At 33.7% G+C, this 18,872-nt stretch overlaps 1 protein-coding gene across 15 annotated transcripts in view; it reads right to left on the bottom strand.

The window, feature by feature from the left end:
- LOC106881649 (transient receptor potential cation channel subfamily M member 3) overlaps window positions 1-18,872 on the bottom strand; it is a 701,312-nt gene that overhangs the window by 110,770 nt on the left and 571,670 nt on the right. For all 15 annotated transcript variants that reach the window (XM_089357688.1, XM_089357690.1, XM_052970748.2 and 12 more), the window contains 2 exons: window positions 13,569-13,632; window positions 7,495-7,619 (listed from right to left, as the gene is read on the bottom strand). In XM_089357688.1, coding sequence (XP_089213814.1) covers window positions 7,495-7,619; window positions 13,569-13,632 — 189 coding nt within the window. The remainder of the gene's footprint in view (window positions 1-7,494; window positions 7,620-13,568; window positions 13,633-18,872) is intronic.

The raw sequence follows: 18,872 nt of genomic DNA, 5'->3' as shown, positions 1-18,872 counted from the left end.
CTTGAACCAAATACTTGCAACAGAATGCATTCTGTTAAATTCACTCAAAAAGCCACATGATGTTAAACAAGGAAATAGATGAATAACAGGGCTAGTCCTTCGGAAGGGCTTCCACACAGTTTCTCCATTTACCAAATTCCACTCACAAGGCTTTGGTTGACCCAAGACTACAACAGAAAACAGTTGCAGTACAAGACCAAACATAGTGAACCTCTGAATCACAGGGAAACATGGTAAATGTCTAATTGATTGATTATTGTCTTGAATAAGAGATCAGTAATCAATGATTATGAAACAATCATCATCAGGTGTGGCTGTGTGACAAGAAGCTTGCTTCCCAACCATGTGATTCTGGGTTCAGTCCCATTGCATGGCACTTTGGGTAGTCTTGGGCTGACCAAAAGCCTTGTGACTGGATTTGGTAGACAGAAACTGAAAGAAGCCTGTCGTATGTATAAATGTATATATCTATATATATATCTATATATGTGTGCCTGTCCCCCCACCACTCCACTGCTTGACAACTGGTGTTGGTGTGTTTATGTCCCTGTAACTTAGCGGTTCGGTAAAAGAGTTCGATAAAGTAAGTACCAGGCTTAAATAACAAAAAAGTACCAGGGTTGATACATTTGATTATAAATTCTTCAAAGCGGTGCCCCAGTATGGCCACAGTCTAATGACTGAAACAAGTAAAAGATTTAACGTCTACTTTTCCACGCTTGTATGAGTCAGACAGAAATTGTTGAGGCAACATTTTTATGGCTGGATGCCCTTCCTGTTGCCAACCCTCACCTGTTTCCAAGCAAGGTAATATTTTCCCATGACCAGACATGTTAGCCATAGAAAACTGAAAATGAATATCATAGCTTGTATGCTGGTGATGCTCATTTAAAGGCATCACATGCTGCTGAGACAAGGGTACACACCAACACAAATACACATAAAAGCTTCTTTCAGTTTTAGTCTACGAATCCACTCAAGGCTATAGTTGGTCCAGGGTTATATTAGGAGACACTTGACTAAAATGCTATGTGTTTCCGAAGCAAGTTTATCAACCAAGCAACCATGCCCCAATGTATATTTAGTTCTAACACCAGTTTATTAGTATCACTGTACCTAAGCAATATTACCTTTTATATGTTTCAACCTTGAGGCTGTGGCTATGCTGGGGCACCATATATGTATCATCATCACTTAACATCCGCTTTCCATGCTGGCATGGGGTGGACGGTTTGGCTGAGGAATGGAAAGCCAGGAGGCTGCACCAGGCTCCAATCTGATCTGGCAAGATTTCTACAGCTGGATGCACTTCCTAATGCCAACCACTGAGAGTGTAGTGGGTGCTTTTTACATGCCACCAGCATTGACCATGCTTGAATGATGCTTTTTACGTGCCACCAGCAGCATTGGCATCAGCCACAACTACTATTTGACTTGACTCAACAGGTCGTCTCAAGCACAACATATTGCCCAACGATTGAAGGGTACTTTTAAATGGGCTGGTTATGCAACCACAGTACTTTTTTTAAAACCTGGCAGTTATTCTGTCAGTCTCTTATAACAAACCGCTAAGTTACGGGGCTGTAACACACCAGCACAGGCTGTCAAGTGGTGGTGGAGGACAAACAATGGGCTTCTTTCAGGTTCAGTCAACCAAATCAACTCACAAGGTTTTGGTCAGCCCAAGAAGACACTTGCCTAAGGTGCCACTCAGTGGGACTGAATCCAGAATCATGTGGTTGGGAAGCAAACTTTTTACCACACAGCCACACCTACACCTATATAGCCACACCTGTGCCTATATATATATGATTAGGTTTAGGTGTAACAATACTAATAATCACTTGTTAAACTCAATATACCCATGCTTCAAAGCAAAGTGTCAGATAAGTAAAAAGCCTAATAGCAATAAATGAATGACAACAACACACAAAAGGGAGTTACATAATCATTTTTGTTAGCTTACAATCATTTCTGCTATAAGTAAGAGTTGAGTGCTTGCACAACATCTTATAGCTTCCTCAGAATCATTTAAGTAGCTTTGTATAGCAGAAACAGCTGTAAGCTAATGAATAAGATTACATGACTCCTATTCTTTTGTCATTCATTGATATATATTATACACACACAAACACACATCTATACACACACACATACATATATATATATATATATATATACACACATGTATGCACACACACATCGAGAATTATAAGTAGAAATAAGTTCTTAACTCCAAATCAAGTGACCAACTAAACTGTCAGATGCTGTTACACATTGCTTGTCACAATGCGCTTTAGCATTGTTTTAACCTTCAAATGATGCCACCCCACTGTCGAGGCAAACAAGCCGACATTCCCCACTGATTGAAAGGAGGACTGAAGCAACATGAAACGAAGTATTTTACTTAAGAACACAATGCACTGCCCAGTCTGGGAATTGAAACCATGATCTAGTGATCATGAGTCCAACAGCCTAATCACTAGGCCATGCGCCTTCACTTAACTCCATATATAAGTTACAATTATCTCATGTCACACTGCTAATACCTTTGGGAAAGGCATGAGCATCATGCAAACTAGTGTCCTGCATAGAGAAAAGACATATCTGTCCTGACACACTGTAAAGAAAAAAAGCAATCAACAATTACATCTCAAGGAAGATTCATAGAAAATAATGAATACACATCTACAGATATCATATATACATGCATACAGATGAAAATATAATGATATATATATATCTTTTGCGTTATTTACATTTGACGGATATTTGTCGTCATTTTGTTTGTTGTTAACACAACGTTTCGGCTGATATACTCTCCAGCCTTCATCAGGTGTCTTGGTGAAATTTCGAACCTGGCTGAAGGGTAACAACAAACAAGATGAGGACAAATATCCATCAAATGTAAATAATGTACATAATTCCTCATCTCTTAAATATAGAACTGTATATATCTTTTGCTTGTTTCAGTCATATTAGACTGTGGCCATGTTGGGGCACTGCCACGAAGAATTTTTAGCCAAATGAATTGACCTTAGTAACCTTTTTTTTTTTTGTTAAAGCCTGGTACATTATTGCATTGGTCCCTTTTGCTGAACTGCTAAGTTACAGGGATGTAAACAAACCAACACTGGTTGTCAAGCAGTGGTGGAGGACAAACACATGCACATAAATAAATAAATATTTATTTATTTATTTAAATAAATATATATATATATATATATATATATATAATATACAACAGGCTTCTTTCAGTTTCCATCCATCAATTAAATCGACTCAGAGGTTATAGTAGAAGACACTTGCCCAGATGCCACACAATGGGACTGAACCAAGAATCATGTGGCTAGGAAGCAAACTTCTCTCCACACACCCTGCGCCTACACTCATACACATGTATATATATATATATACATACACACACCCTTGGCCTGAAGAGTAGCCTGCGGCATACACCTCACTTGGAGGTACCACTTGCTATGAAACATATGTAGCTCAGACTTTATCTACCCCATTCTTTAACTTTTGGGTTTTTATTCACATACCTGGCAACCCTGGCTGCCAACTGTGAAATACATTTTTTCACCTTATCGTACTTCGATATGGGCAAAATTCACAACCTTCTACCCTAATCATTATTATTGTTCCTGAAAGTTGTTTTTGTAATATTTTCTATGGATTGCTTGAGGCTCACTTTCTTCCTACACCTCGATCCTTGGATCTTACATTTATAAATATATATGAAAGAATAATGTGTCTGTGTGTAGGTGTACACATATACCTCCTTTTCTCCACATGTACAAATTCTACTCCAAAGAACATTATTAAGTGGATAGTGTAACTAGTGAATATATGTAGCAATGATAATAGATTAACAACACTTGTGGTGCGAATCTTCCTGATAAGTGGTTAACAGTATCTGTATGACTCATTTATTACAACTTCCAGCAACATACATACACACATACATTATATATTGTGTGTATGTGTGTATGCTATCGTATTCCTATATCAGATGGTACAAATATTCTAGTCAAATAAAAGTACATTTTGTACACACACATATACTAGATATACAGTTACGTAGAGATCAATGTGGCTGAATAAAGCAGGTTACAAGCAATGGCAAGCAGACATGACAAACAGAGAAAAGAACAAACGAACATACACACAAATATGACTGAGCATAGATATATTGCTGAGATTGCAATCATTAATAAATAAGATTATTTCTCGAACTACTTATAAATCAATGAAATGAATTAGCTTCAAAAATAAATGAAATTTATTCTAAAGTGGACAGACGGACATAGATTATTTTTTGGAAAATTGAATCTTCAATAGTGTATAATTAATAGGTTAAAAAAGAACCTTCTGATAGAATACATCGAAGGTCGCCTGTAGGGCTTCAACTTTTGTATCCAAAGAGGTTTTTTAACCCAATATTTACATGCTATTATTTATAGCTTTATCATCTGCTTTGAGATTCACTGTTCCAAAAAAGAAATTTTCTCTTGAAGTTTACAAATTCTTGTGTGTGTGTGTGTGTCTTTTAAATTTGTTTGTGGGAAATGTTTTGAATATGCAAATAATGCTCCTATTCCATTATGCCCATCACAGTGTAATGATGCTGACAGGTAAACCAGATTTTTGGGGTTGCACTGAGCTGTACCAATATAATGTAGGATAAATATAGTAATAATAACAATAATCCTTGGATGGAATTTATAAATATTTTAATACATTGCTACATGCATTTTCACAAATCACAGTTCGTATTCCTGGGATGGTTACAGTGTGGTCCATAACATCCATGACTATTGAGTAGATCGTCTTCATGGAGTCATATTATGTGTGTATATGTGTATAGCTTATTGTTCTGTTAAGGTAAGATCGACAAAATATGTACTCCATCAAGTGAGAGATAAATATCATTTAATGTGTTATAAAAATTGTTTGGAGACACAAAGCATGTTATAAAAACCTGCCTAGACTCATGTCTTCAAAACAAGAAACTATTAGTAGCTCATATCTTTATATTGTGTGTGTGTGTGTGTGTGTGTGTTGATAAATATGTATTCACTTAAATCAAATTTATTCACTGCTGAATTATTTTGGTTCTTCACACATGGCTGAGATGAACAAACTAGATTTTTAACTTGTAATATAAGTATGAACATTTGTATAAGCATTGTGGATATGTTGTGTTCATATGTACAGATATTTATAATTATGTACATTTGGTTATGTCACACTGAGGACGGTAAAGATGTATTACATCGCTAAACCAGAAATCGATCTATGGCTAAACTTTTTCAAAAAATCTTTTTTGTTCATTCCCTTGCTTTCAGCATGTGTCTATGTGATAAATGAAGTAGTTTAGAGCCATTTGGCATCTTCTTCTAGCATGTGGCATTACTTGATAGTTGGCTTTATTATAATTTTATAATCATATTTATAAAATTATATACTTTATATATATATATATATATATATATATATATATATATATATCATTATACACACACACATTGTATTTATATATACATTATATTCCTTAGGTAAGTGTCTTCTATTATAACCTTGGGTTGACCAAAGGCTTGTTAGGGGATTTGCAAGACAGACACTGAAAGAAGCCTGTTGTATGTGTATGTGTTTGTATCCTAGTATCATCATGTGATAACTGTAAATGAGCATCAGTCATACAAGTTATACTGTTTTTTTCCAGTCTTGGAAACAGGTGAGGATTGGCAACAGGAGGAGCATCCAACAGCAGCAGAAAATCTACCACAACAAATTCCATCTTACACATGAAAGCACAGAAAAATGAACATTAAAATGGTTATTATATATACATACTAGCAGAGGCACCCGGCGTTGCCATGGAAGAAATTGTTCATTATATATTGGAAGAAAAAAGCAAAATATCTTGTATAGAAATTTGTTATTCTAAATTCAATTTATTCTTCAATTGGGGTACAATTTATTCTTCAATTGGGAAATCAATTCTGAATTCATAATACAATACAAAAAAAAAAAAAAAAACACTTTTATGAAGTGAGATAAATTCTATCACATATGTTGAAAGAAATTAAGTATCCGTTTTTTTTTTTTAATACCAAAGTGATATCCATCTTGGCCAAATACACAGATTAATGGATACTGGAGTGCATCATATGATCAGTGGGTTGCATTTATCAGCTGAATCTTATGTACTGTGTGTGTGTGTGTGCCTGCATGTGTGCATATATATTGCATAGATAAATACATATGTATATATACTATATACATGTGTTGTCTATAAACATTATAAACATACCTTTGTGCATATATTTGATTAAATAGGATCAACAAAGGATTGAAGTATATCGAAATGAAGCATGCCACATTTACTGGCTAGAAAGAATGAGGTAAATCAGACAGTTAAGTAATTCAGCATCATAGAATATAATGCACTAATGAAGGGAGGTTCACTAGTTTCAGAGTTCACAACTGTAACAGTATCCAAAAGTATCCTAAGATGAATGGAACTTTAAGCGTGTCACAAAACATAATTAAGATAGACAAACAAGATATCTGGTACTGCTACAATTGATTCATCAAGAATTTTTATTGTGACAAAAACATGGTAAAGACAGATGTGTAGTATGCACAACATCTCTAAAGTTATGCAATATGTTATGCAACTCTCAACTCATCAGGCTTACCAAATAAGCAATATTCATTGATCAACAGATCATCAGTATACATTACAACAAAAGCCATAACAAAAACAATTGTAGCAGTACCGCACCAGATAACCCCTTCGCTGTTTTTATTATATATGTGTGTGTGTGCGCGCGCGTATACATACACAATACATATGCTCTCTACCATCTATATTGCACAGCCAGTTGTCATTCCCTCATTCCTGAACCACTCCTATTACTTGCACACTTACACCACAACCACCACCACCACCACCACCACCACCACCAAAAACAAAAATCTCCCTCATTTTTACCATTGATCATGCCGCCACCCTTGTACACCACTCACTACATTCAAGTCTATCTGTAAACAATGCCTAAATAATATTGCTGCTCTCCACCCTTTCTACACTGTCACTTATCACCTTGTCTTTCCTGTTTCTTTCACCTCCAACCCCCACCTACCAAGCATTTACCACTGACCACACCTTCACCCTTATTCACCATTCATATCATTCACTTCTACATCCAAGCAATGCCACAATAATATATTTCATCTAACCCATGCTAGCACAAAAAAATGTACATAAAAATAATGACTAATGTGAATATAACAGCAGAGTTAACATTGTGACTCCTCCATGATGTATTTCTTTGTTTCAATACTTGATTCCAGATTAATTGACTTGTTAAGCAAGTAATTTACTCTGTAGCTTGCTCTGAAAGTAATATATGATACACACAAAAGCACATACACAGAGAATAAAGAAAACAAAATAGATAAATGATTACAGTTACTCACCGGCCAGTTCTGACCATAAACAAAAATATGGCTCCTGGCAATATCTACACGATCCCATGTCAAGGTGAGACTAAGCTGATCAGGTGCACTAGCTCCAGAATCTTTGCTAGGGTAGCTTATCACAGCTGTTGTTAAAAGAAAGTATTAAAAATAAACTAGAATAAAGTAATCAATAAAACAGAATATTTAACCCTTTTGATACCAAACTGTCTAAGACTGGTCCTGTTCTATGAGACACACTTCATGTTTAATCTTCAATCCTTCAGTATTTAAACTGGCCATATTCAGCCCAAATATTTTACTTGTTTTAAATTAAAACTAGCCAGATGCAGTCTCACACATCTACCCTACAATGTCAATCTAAAAACAAACCGTTACATTATCAAAATCTCAAAGCTTTGAGATAATGTATGATTACTTCAAAACAAAATGACTAAGTCATTTTTACTAAATTTTTCACTATTTTCAAAATTAATTGAAACAAAGGCAGTCTATTTCAACAAAAATATGGTAAGAAAAGGGTTAAAGCACATGAATACAGAACTGAAATTTATAATGGAGATTTCATTTAGTATAGTTGCATGAGGAATAAATATTAAAAAAGAAAAAAGAAAGCCATCAAAAAAGCAAAGAATATCTAGACTATAAAATACAAAATTGAAATTTAAAATTGAGATTTTTCTCAAGTATAGTCTCTTTAAAAACAAATAATAAAAAAAATTCTACCCATGATTAACATAAACATAATAAAAAGCCTAAGTATTGTAAAAATTCCATGATATACGGAAATGTCAGATCTATTATGCAAGAAAGCCCTTAAAAAGGAAATAAAAAGAAAACAAAACATGTTTGACATTTAGTTGTTATCTCTTGAACCAAATATTGAGGAATTAACTTTCACTGTTTCTCCATGGTAGAACATGTTTATGCGGAAGATTCGAAATGAATGACACTGCTTGTATGACAGTGAGACTCATTTACAACTATCATGTAATGCCAAAACAAAGACAAACACACATACATGGTGGGCTTCTCTCAATTTCCATCTATCAAATCAGCTTGGAGTTATAGTAGAAGACACTTCCCAAGATGCCATAAAGTGGGACAGAACCAGAAACCACATAGTAGGGAAACAGATTTCTTGACCATATTTAGCATCCACATAAAATTAAGAAAGAATTTCTTTAAAATATTTAGCAAAGAAACATTCAAAAGTTTTCTCTGTTCCTACTCAACACTTCAATGTGCAATTGTAGTGCATTGGCAGAATTGTTACAGGAATGGATAAAATGCTTTGTAGCATTTATTCCAGCGCTTTACATTATGAGTTCAAACACCACCAAAGGCAACATTTATTAACTCTTCCTGGATCAGATAAAATGCTTTTTATTTGTTTCAGCTCTACACTCTGAGTTCAAATCATGCTGGAGTCAACTCTGCCTTTCTCCAGAGAATGGCAAAATTTTATCGACTCCTCATGAGTCAATAAAATAAAGTAGCAGTCATGTACAATGGTTAATATAAGTGACTAAGACTAATCTAATCTCCTTGAAACTGCTCACCTTATACCTGACTTAGAATGAATTATTGACCACTGTGTAGAATATGTTTGGCATGATAGATAAAGACTGATGGAATTCACACCTTTCTGAGGTCAATTTCATATCACACCCCTAGGAAGCTAATAAAAACCATATGTAGCTGGCAAGTTTGCTTCCCTACCACATGGTTTTGGGTTCAGTCCCACTGTGTGACACCTGGCATAAATAAGTATCTTCTAGTATACTTCCAGGGTGTACCAAAGTCCTGTAAGTGGATCTGGTAGACAGAAACTGAAGGAAGCCCATCGTGAGTGTGTTTCTTTGCCTTGACATCATGTGATAGTTGTAAACAAGTGTCACTGTCATATAAGTAGTGTCATTCATTTCCAATTTTCTGTGAAAACATTGTCTGGCCATGGGGAAACATTACCTTTCTTTAAAAAAGTGAGGGTTGGTGATAAAAAGAGTATTTGGTCATAGAAAATTTATCTCAGCCAATTGTATCCCACTTATGCAAGCATAGAAAAGTGGATGATGATGATGATGAAATTCAGACACAGTACATTTCTTTTAAAAAAACAAATTCCTGTACCTAAGACAGACACTATTAATTCAATAATGCGTTTCTTTTGATTTGCTTTGTCAGAAATCTATATTAACACTTCAGTCACTTATGATGTTCCTATCTTTCTTTTCTATTATTGCATGGCTTTAAGTACCTGTGACCATTCCTTCTTTTCTTCCATTCCATTTAATGTTGTTACTTAAGTGACCATAAGAACATGTCATTCAAAATGAATGAAAAGACAACCAGAGGCAATTCTTGTTAAAACTATACACAGCATTGCCATCGTTATTCTAATGACTCATAGTTCTACAACATGAATGACTACACTTTTCTGCTTTACCTACCCACTTTTCTTTTAAACTAACATTTCCTTTTCGTATAGGTGCTTCAAGCATTTTATACCTACCTATCTATCTACTCATCTCTCTCTTTCACTGTGTGTGTGTATTTTATACACACACACACATCATCATCATCATCATCACTGAATGTCCACTTTTCCATGCTGGCACAGTTCAAAGAGAATTTGTGGAGGTAGTTGTCTATGGTCGGTTGCCCTTCTAGTTGCCAAACGTCACTTGTTTCTAAGAAAGGTAATATTTCCACATGACCAGACATACTTTCATAGAAGACTGGACACAAATAACACCATTTACATGATGGTGACAATCGTATACAACCATCGTGTGTTGTCAAGACAAGGAAGTAGAAGCATACAAACACACACACACACACATATTCATTCAGTTTCTGTTTACCAACTCAATTCACAAGACTTTGTACAAAATAGGGCTTTAGTAGATGTTTGTCTAAAATGCCATGCTATAGGACTGAACACAAGACCATTAAACTGGGAAGTGAACTTTATCCCATGGCCATATCTGTGTCCCCACTTTCTTTCATTCTCTTCCCACCTGGTTACTTCTATTCTTTCTTTATACAACTCCTTAGCATTAATAAACCTGTTCTGCTCAGGTCCCTTCTCTTATAATTCAACCTTTCATCTCTTAGTATAAAGCTGCCTCTTTTGAGACTTATAGTCATGCAAGCTTTATGGTAACCTCACCAGTGCTGGTACCATGAAAAAAGCATTCAGTACACTATGTGAAATATTAGGAAGGGTATCCAACAGTAGAAACCATACCAACGCAAACGGTGGAGCACAAACGGTAGAGTCCTCAGACCCATGAAATCCTGTCAAACTATGCAACTCATACTATCATGGAACATGAAGTTTAAAAGATGAAAATGATAATGTCCATGTGTAGAGAGACAAACATATCATCCTCATATATAATTATATCGATATATACTGAATTATATCAGCATCATCATTTATATATATGTATGTATGTATGTTTTGGTTTTAACAATTGTTCCACAAAAACAAGGGCATACACACACAGTTGTTTTGTGAATTATCAATATTGATCCAAAAACAATGTTATGTAAAAATTTTTTTTCATAAATCAAATATATTTCATAAATCTAAAAAGTAACTCAAATTCCATTACTGATTTTACATCACTGTCCTTAATCCAATCAATTGTAATTTTAATGATTAATCTTCTAAAACTGCCAATAAATATGGGTGCTTGATTAATCGCAAACTGGGTACTGCACTGTGGAAGTCGGCTGCTGTAGGTCGGCATATGAATTTCTACGCAGTCAATATTGTTTCCAGTAAGTAAATTTGTCAGGAACAATAGATCAATTCCTATTTAAATTGAGCAGAAAATAAGATGATAATTCAGTTCAGTTAAATCCAAATATCGAATGGCTAATATAAGGAGGAACATCTACCTTTAGAAGCAACTCATAAAAAAAAGAAGAAAAACAAATAACAACAGGACTGTGTTTAAATTTTGAGGCTCATGCTAATGTTATCACATATAACCAGTTGACCCTTGGATACTCCATGGTTTAATTAGAAACAAGCACCTAGTGTTTGTATGTGTGTGAGTGTGTGGATGAGCCAGTGACATTTATTTTACTCTCTCTCTCTATTTCTCCTTCTCCATCATGCACACACTGTTATCCATTAACGCTTTAATATAATAGAAGATAATTCTGCCAAGGTCAACTTGGCCTTTCAATCTTTTGGGGTTGATAAAATAAGTATCAGTTGAGCACTGAGGTCGATGTAATCGACTTGCTGCCTACCTCAAAATTGCTGGTCTTGTGCCAAAATTTGAAACCAATGTAACAGAAGACAGATACATAGACAGACAGCTAGTTAGATAGATATATATAGAGAGGTGTGAGTGAGTGTATGCCAGTAGCATTAATTGGAATCTCTCTCTCTTTCACACATACTTTTACCATCCCCTTTGCACAGCATGACAGGTTAACATGATAGATTGTTTATCACCACAGAAACCTATCATTAGCACTTTAATATAATAGATTTTATTGAACCATAGGCCATTTCATGTCACTCTGAAGCAAAATCTTCAACTATTCAGTTATTTTTGAATAAGGAGATTCCCTGCCTCTTCTCTACCTTATTACAGAACTGTTAGCACATCAGGCGGCGAGCTGGCAGAAACGTTAGCATGCCAGGCGAAATGCTTAACGGTATTTCGTCTGCCCAGCTCACCAATGTTTGATCCCCTTCTGTTTAGTAAAGGCAGGGTATCAGTTCAGAAATAGTAAGAGAAAAATTAACCATTTGCTCTACATGGATGATATATATGAAGCTTTTTAGTAAGAATGAAAAAAAAAGAGATAGAATCCTTAATACAGACTGTAAGACTCTTCAGCAAAGACATAGGCATGGAATTTGGCATAGATAAGTGTGCAATATTAGTCATGAGAAGGGGACAGGTAGTTAACAGTGAAGGCATACAATTACCAGATGGCCAAACATTAAAATCATTGAAAGAAGGAGAGAGTTATAAGTATCTAGGAGTATCACAATCTGACAAAATACTAAAATCTAAAATCAAAATGTAAAGAGCCAGAAATAACACTACAAAGTGCTTTTTCTTAGGTTCTAATGATTCTGCCAGCTTGACATCTTCAAATTAATGATGGTTTCAAATTCTGACACAAGGCCAGCAATTTTGGAGAAAGTGGGTAAGTTGATTTTATTGACCCCAGTGCCTGACTGGTACTTATTTTATTGACCCTGAAAGGATGAAAGGTAAAGTTGACCATGGCAGAGTTTGAACTCAGAATGCTTAGCAGCATTTCATCTGGTGTGCAAACGATTGTGCCAGCTTGCTGGCTTAAAGATAATAATAATTTCTAAAATGCTTGGTTAGTGCACATGCATGCATGCATGCACACACACACACACACATACACACACATGCATATACACTCACTTCATTTCTACATTCATGATTAAAATTACTGGAAAAATTAACTTCTAACTGACTAGTCCATCTTTTAACAGTTTTGAACATAGTTTTATATCAAATAATACACAAGAAATTTATCGCAGTATTATAATGATATATAACAAATTATATGACACAATAATAACATATAAATTATATCATATAGTAGTATATTATAAACTATATAACTATGATAATATATAAATTATATCATATAGTAATATATTATAAACTATGTAATTATGATAATATATAAACTATATCAGATACATATATTATATGATTATATAATATATGATTATAATATATGATTATATAATATATAACTAATTACATCAAATATAAAAAATCTAAATTATTACAAAACAAATAAAACTTTTACTTAGAAGATATGAAACAAAAGACTGCAATAACAACAGCAACAACAATATGAAATAGTTATGAAATCTCCATTGGTCAGAAAGACATTCAAAAGAAATAAAGAAATTGTCAACAACAAAGAACTCAATGCAACCAAATTGTCTCTGAGAGAAGAGGAGATGCTGTCCTCCCCGCCACAGAAAAAGACAACACAACTAAAACAAAACAAGTAAGTATGAAAGGAAAGAAGTGTCAACATACCCTTTAATAATGCAGTCAAAATAGCTAAATCCATGTCTGCCTCTCCTAATCTGAAAACTGTAATCTGCAACAGAAAAAAAGGAACACATTCATTATAAAAAGAAATACATATATTGCTAGCTGTGGTCAAGGTATAAAACTGTTCTTTGCATATGGGATTTTCTTTCAGAGACATTAAAGAGATATATTTGAAAGTGCTTTGGATTTTACAGTGTTCAGTTCTAATGGCTTATGTAGAAGTTATCATATTAGTTTTGCTTGGGTATAATTTCCACAAAATCATGGAAAACTTTAACACTTTTGATACCAATCTACTTAAGACTGCCTCTTGTTCTATGACACAAACAACCTGTTTTAAAGTAAACTAAATTAAAACCTTCCATCAAAATTTCATGAGCTGATATTTCAAAATATACACAACTGCACATACACCTCTCTCTCTCTCTCTCTCTCTCTCTCTCTCTCTCTCTCTCTCTCTCTCTCTCTCTCTCTATACTAGCAGAAATACCCGGCGTTGCCCGGGTTAAAGAGAATAATGAAATCTAAAAACGCCGTCTAGACTACGCATCATCTTTATATATAGAGGTGTATATACACACACGCACCCAAACACACGTATATATATGTATATCAATATAAATATATGAAAGTCAATGAAGTTTCGTAAAAGAAGGTGATCATGTACATACTTTCTTGCTGTTGTGATTATAACACCTCATTGTAAACTATGTTCCTTGTTTTCCCTTGTGGAGCATATACAAATAGGTTTTTTGTTGCTGCCCACTCTTGAGCAGCCAACATACAGTTGTCCATGTGAGAAGCAGGGCTCTTCCAAGAGAAGACCAGCTACAGACAGTGTTTGACCCTGATATTTGTTTATGGACATGGCAAAAGTCACACGAAGGGGGAATTGTAGTCTTCTGAATGTAAAAGGAATGTCTGCTCCTGATGGAGTAAGATGAATTCTTGGAATAAAGACGTCATCCCCTTTTGCACATCCAGAAAGAATGGTAGCCTCGATAACGTGTGACATCATTTTCTAAATAATGCTCATCTGTTATGTTCGGGTTAAAATTTCATCAACATCAAAAATATATGAATTTTCATAGGAGTTATGGCCGTTATGCAAAGAATATAATTTCCAAATTTCATAAAGATCCATTCAGTACTTTTGACGTAGTTTTGGATAAGAAAACAAATGACTAATGTGTGTGTCTGTGTGCATGTGTATGTGTGTGTGATGGGTGTATATATGTATAGATATCTGTATGCATGTATATATGTATATATGTGTACATATTACATGTACATCTATATGTATATATACATCTACACATATGTATACATATACATGTATGTATAGATCTATATATATATATACATATACGTGTACATCTATATGTATACATATACATCTCTCTCTCTCTCTCTCTGAAAGTATCTGTCATTACAGTATCGAAATGGTGTACATATACATGTATATGTATACATATACATCTCTCTCTCTCTCTCTTTCTCTCTCTGTGAAAGTATCTGTCACTACAGTATCGAAATGTGATTGTTTCAGTTAGTGGAATAGTTTCATTTTTTAAGTGAAAGTATTTGACATGAGTGTTTTTGTTTCACTTTTGACACGTAATACTTAAATAGTGGAGGAGATATTATGTTGCCGTGTGCTCGAACTCTGCAAGAAGTTAATATTTTTTTTTGACTAAAACACAACTGGAACCCTAAGTAAGGCATGTGTAAAATTTGAATGAAATTGGTTGCGTAGTTCTCGAGTTTTAGGGATTCACACAGACAGACAGACAGACAGACAAACAGACAAACAGACAGAAAAACAGACCGACAGACACACATTCTCATTTTTATATATATAGATATATGGTGGGTTTCTTTCAGCTTCCATCAAGTAGATACATTTTCAAGGCTTTAGTTCAATAGAGGCTATGACAGATGTCATACCCAAAGTGCTGCCTAAGTGAGACTGAACCTGAAACCATGCAGTTGAGAAACAAACTTCTTAACTACATGGCTGTCTCTCCATCTCATATGTATGTATGTATGGAAATTAGTTTCTCTGATAAATTCTATCAAAATTTCAAGGTTATCTCTTCTTAGAAGTTAATGTTCTATAAAAAGACTACAGGAATTTATCATGAAAAGTTTAACTTTCATGTTTACTGAAGCTTTTATTAACACCAGACATAAGAACACAGAAAAAAATAAAAATTCCATTATGAAATAAGGATCTCTTTTATGCGATGCTATATTTTTAATATAAATGAAATAAAAATTAGAATTAAAAAAGGAAACAGGCAGATTGCATAACATAAAAGAGTGATTCAGAGTATTATGCAACAAAAGAGATGATGATGATGATGGTGATGACGACGATGACAACAATGATGACAGAGAAGAGGAAGAAACTAATATTGATCTGTAATTATGGTTTTGCAAGGAGGAAAACTAATATATCATATTAAAAAGGTGGGGTGGAACTGCTGGAGAAAATTTTGGTTGGATCAATTATCCAATCCATGCCAGAATGGGGAAAAATAAGGAAATTATTATCATTATTATTTGTTGCTGTATTATTATTATTATTAGAATTTTAGAGATGAAGTTTAATTTCTGTCTGTCCACACATACGTTACTATCCTTAATGTGTGCACACTATTGGAATAAAACTATTCAGTGTTAACAGTGTGTAATGAATGAAAAATTTTATTGCCTAGTTTTTATGAATTGATATTTAAATGTATTCCTCTCCAGCCTACCATACGTACGTACATACATACATACATACATATATATATATATATATATATATATATATATATATATATATATATATATATATTAGGGATAAAATCCAAAATTACAGGTAAAAACTCAATTAAAATCAATTTATTAAAAATTAAAATTAAATTAAGCTTCACAGTATAAAATATATTAATATTAGGGAAATGTACACACACACATACATTAGTCGCCAATATTACTAAGTGCTTTATAGGTGTGAAACCAATGGTTACTCTATGACCAGCCATAACCCTTATTCTTAGTGCAAGTTTTAAAGAGTGCAGTTCGATTTTAACAGTTATTTTTTCAAACCGATAATGGAAGTGACAAAGGAGCATATTTGGCCTATTTTGCTTTATGAGTTCAATAAAGGCAACAACGCAATGGAAAGTGCGAGCAATATTAATGCAGTATATGGGATTTAGACAATAAGCAGGAATTGAAACTATGATCTTATGATCATGAGTACAAGATCATACACCTTCACAAGGTTATACTCCTCCACAGATTCTTAAATACATAAGCAAATGCTACATATATTTGTGCATGTCTGTCTGATTGATAATGTGTATGTACTTGTTTATTTATGCTCTTAAACACATAAGCAAATACAACATGTGTGTGTGTGTGTGTGTGTATGTGTGTGTGTGTACACTTTATTTAAAAAGAATAATAAAAGAAATCTGCTTAATACGGATACACCTTTTAACATATTAAGAAAAACTAATCCTCTAAAAATTTTATACATATGTGAAAACTATAAAAAAATGAAAATTATGTGCATAACTTTTTATTTATATACATACATTTTCTAAACAATTTTCTGAAGTAATTAGAAATAAAATTATTAAAATATGGTTACAATTAATATACTAGTTTCATGTTTAGAATATGGTTTAACATAAATTAGTTTTGTAAATATTTAAAAGTTTGCTGTCAATTTTTATACATGTGAATTTACTCTTTTTATACAACCATCAAAGATATTTTTTTTTGTCAGCAAGGCTTTGTATATATCTCTGGTATATATATGCTATATATCTCTCGTATATATGTTACTGACCTATTGGCACAAGTCAGAATGTATACATATTTCATATTTTCCAGTCTTCTCTGCTTCCATATATTACACATACACACATCTTCCACTATTTTATTAATCAATCAATGGTCTACAAACAGGCTGGAGTACTATTGTAAATGACTTAAGCTGACCCTAATATGTATTTCAGTGTGGTAAGAACTTTATCAATCCCAATTTCATAAAGGGCAAAATTTCGTTTTTGAAAGGCTATAATTGGAATCCTTCTTGCTAGTATAACGAAAGGTAGCTGTTTGCCCCCACCCCCAGTCTTCTGCATTTATTGTCTACCAAATTCAAATCAAAAGATGCTAGTCAACTTGAGGTTAAAGGAAAAGGCATTTGCTCAAGGTGCCATGTAGTGAAATTGAACTTAGAAACGTATGCTTGCAAAGTGAACCTCTTAGGATACATGGCTTGTTAAAATAAATACATGATTGGACCCTAACAAAATATACGAAAAAAAAAAAAGACATTGACTACTTCACACTTTCACAGAATAAGTTGGAGAAGGTAGGGATAAATTTCCAGAGGTAAATGTCATTGGTTGCCGTTTCAGTTCTTTTTTTGTAAACAACATAGAAAAGGGTTAGGTTTAATGTGTTTTTATAACACCACTACTGTGCTTGGACGAAATATCTTCATTACTCATGGAAATTCATGCTAATATAATTGAAATTAAGTGCATCTTTATGGACAATGGAGTACTAAGTAAAAGGAAGAGAAGGATCATTTAAACAGTAAACCTTGAACTATACAAGACTTGTACCTACACCAAAATCCTAAAGGTCAAAACTAAATCTAAGAATGCCAAAAATTTCTTATTTATACACCAGGAAAACTGAACTTCAAAAATTAACTTCAATTGAGAGTTACGCCCCTTGATTCATTGATCAGTAGCAGATAAGTCAGTTTATTTGTTTTATTTCTGTACAAGCATCAATGATTTTCTAGTTCACATTGGGCATTATTAAATCTTAAATTTATTGCAAGGGAGAAAACAAGATCACTTGATGTTCATGCCTTTCTTAAATGTATTAGGAATGTAGGTGATAATTAAATGATTACAATTTGAAATCAAAATCGGGTAGGGAGGAAAAAAGAAAAGATATTTGGCTTTCTGTGAGATTATTTCTACTTATTGGCAGGCAGTTAGAGAAAATAAAATAAAGTTAAATCATTTTAGAGACGAAAAAAAAAATGAAAAAGAAAAAAATAGAGAAGGAAAAAACTATGTGCTAAAAAAATTCACAAAGAAAAGAAGAGAAAAATGGTAGGAATACTACTGCAAAAGAACTATTGTTACATATTCAAATTATGATCCTTCCTACACACTATGTAATGGAAAAAGGCAAGTTCTCCTTCACATCTAAAATGACTGAAAGAAACTTCTATTATATAAAGGAAGAAAAAACTTA

This window comes from Octopus bimaculoides, chromosome 9 (genome assembly GCF_046866305.1).
Source record: "Octopus bimaculoides isolate indiv1 chromosome 9, ASM4686630v1, whole genome shotgun sequence".
Taxonomy (NCBI): Eukaryota; Metazoa; Mollusca; class Cephalopoda; order Octopoda; family Octopodidae; genus Octopus; species Octopus bimaculoides.
The sequence above is the reverse complement of the archived record's forward strand: the minus strand, read 5'-3'. Positions and strand labels throughout refer to the sequence as shown.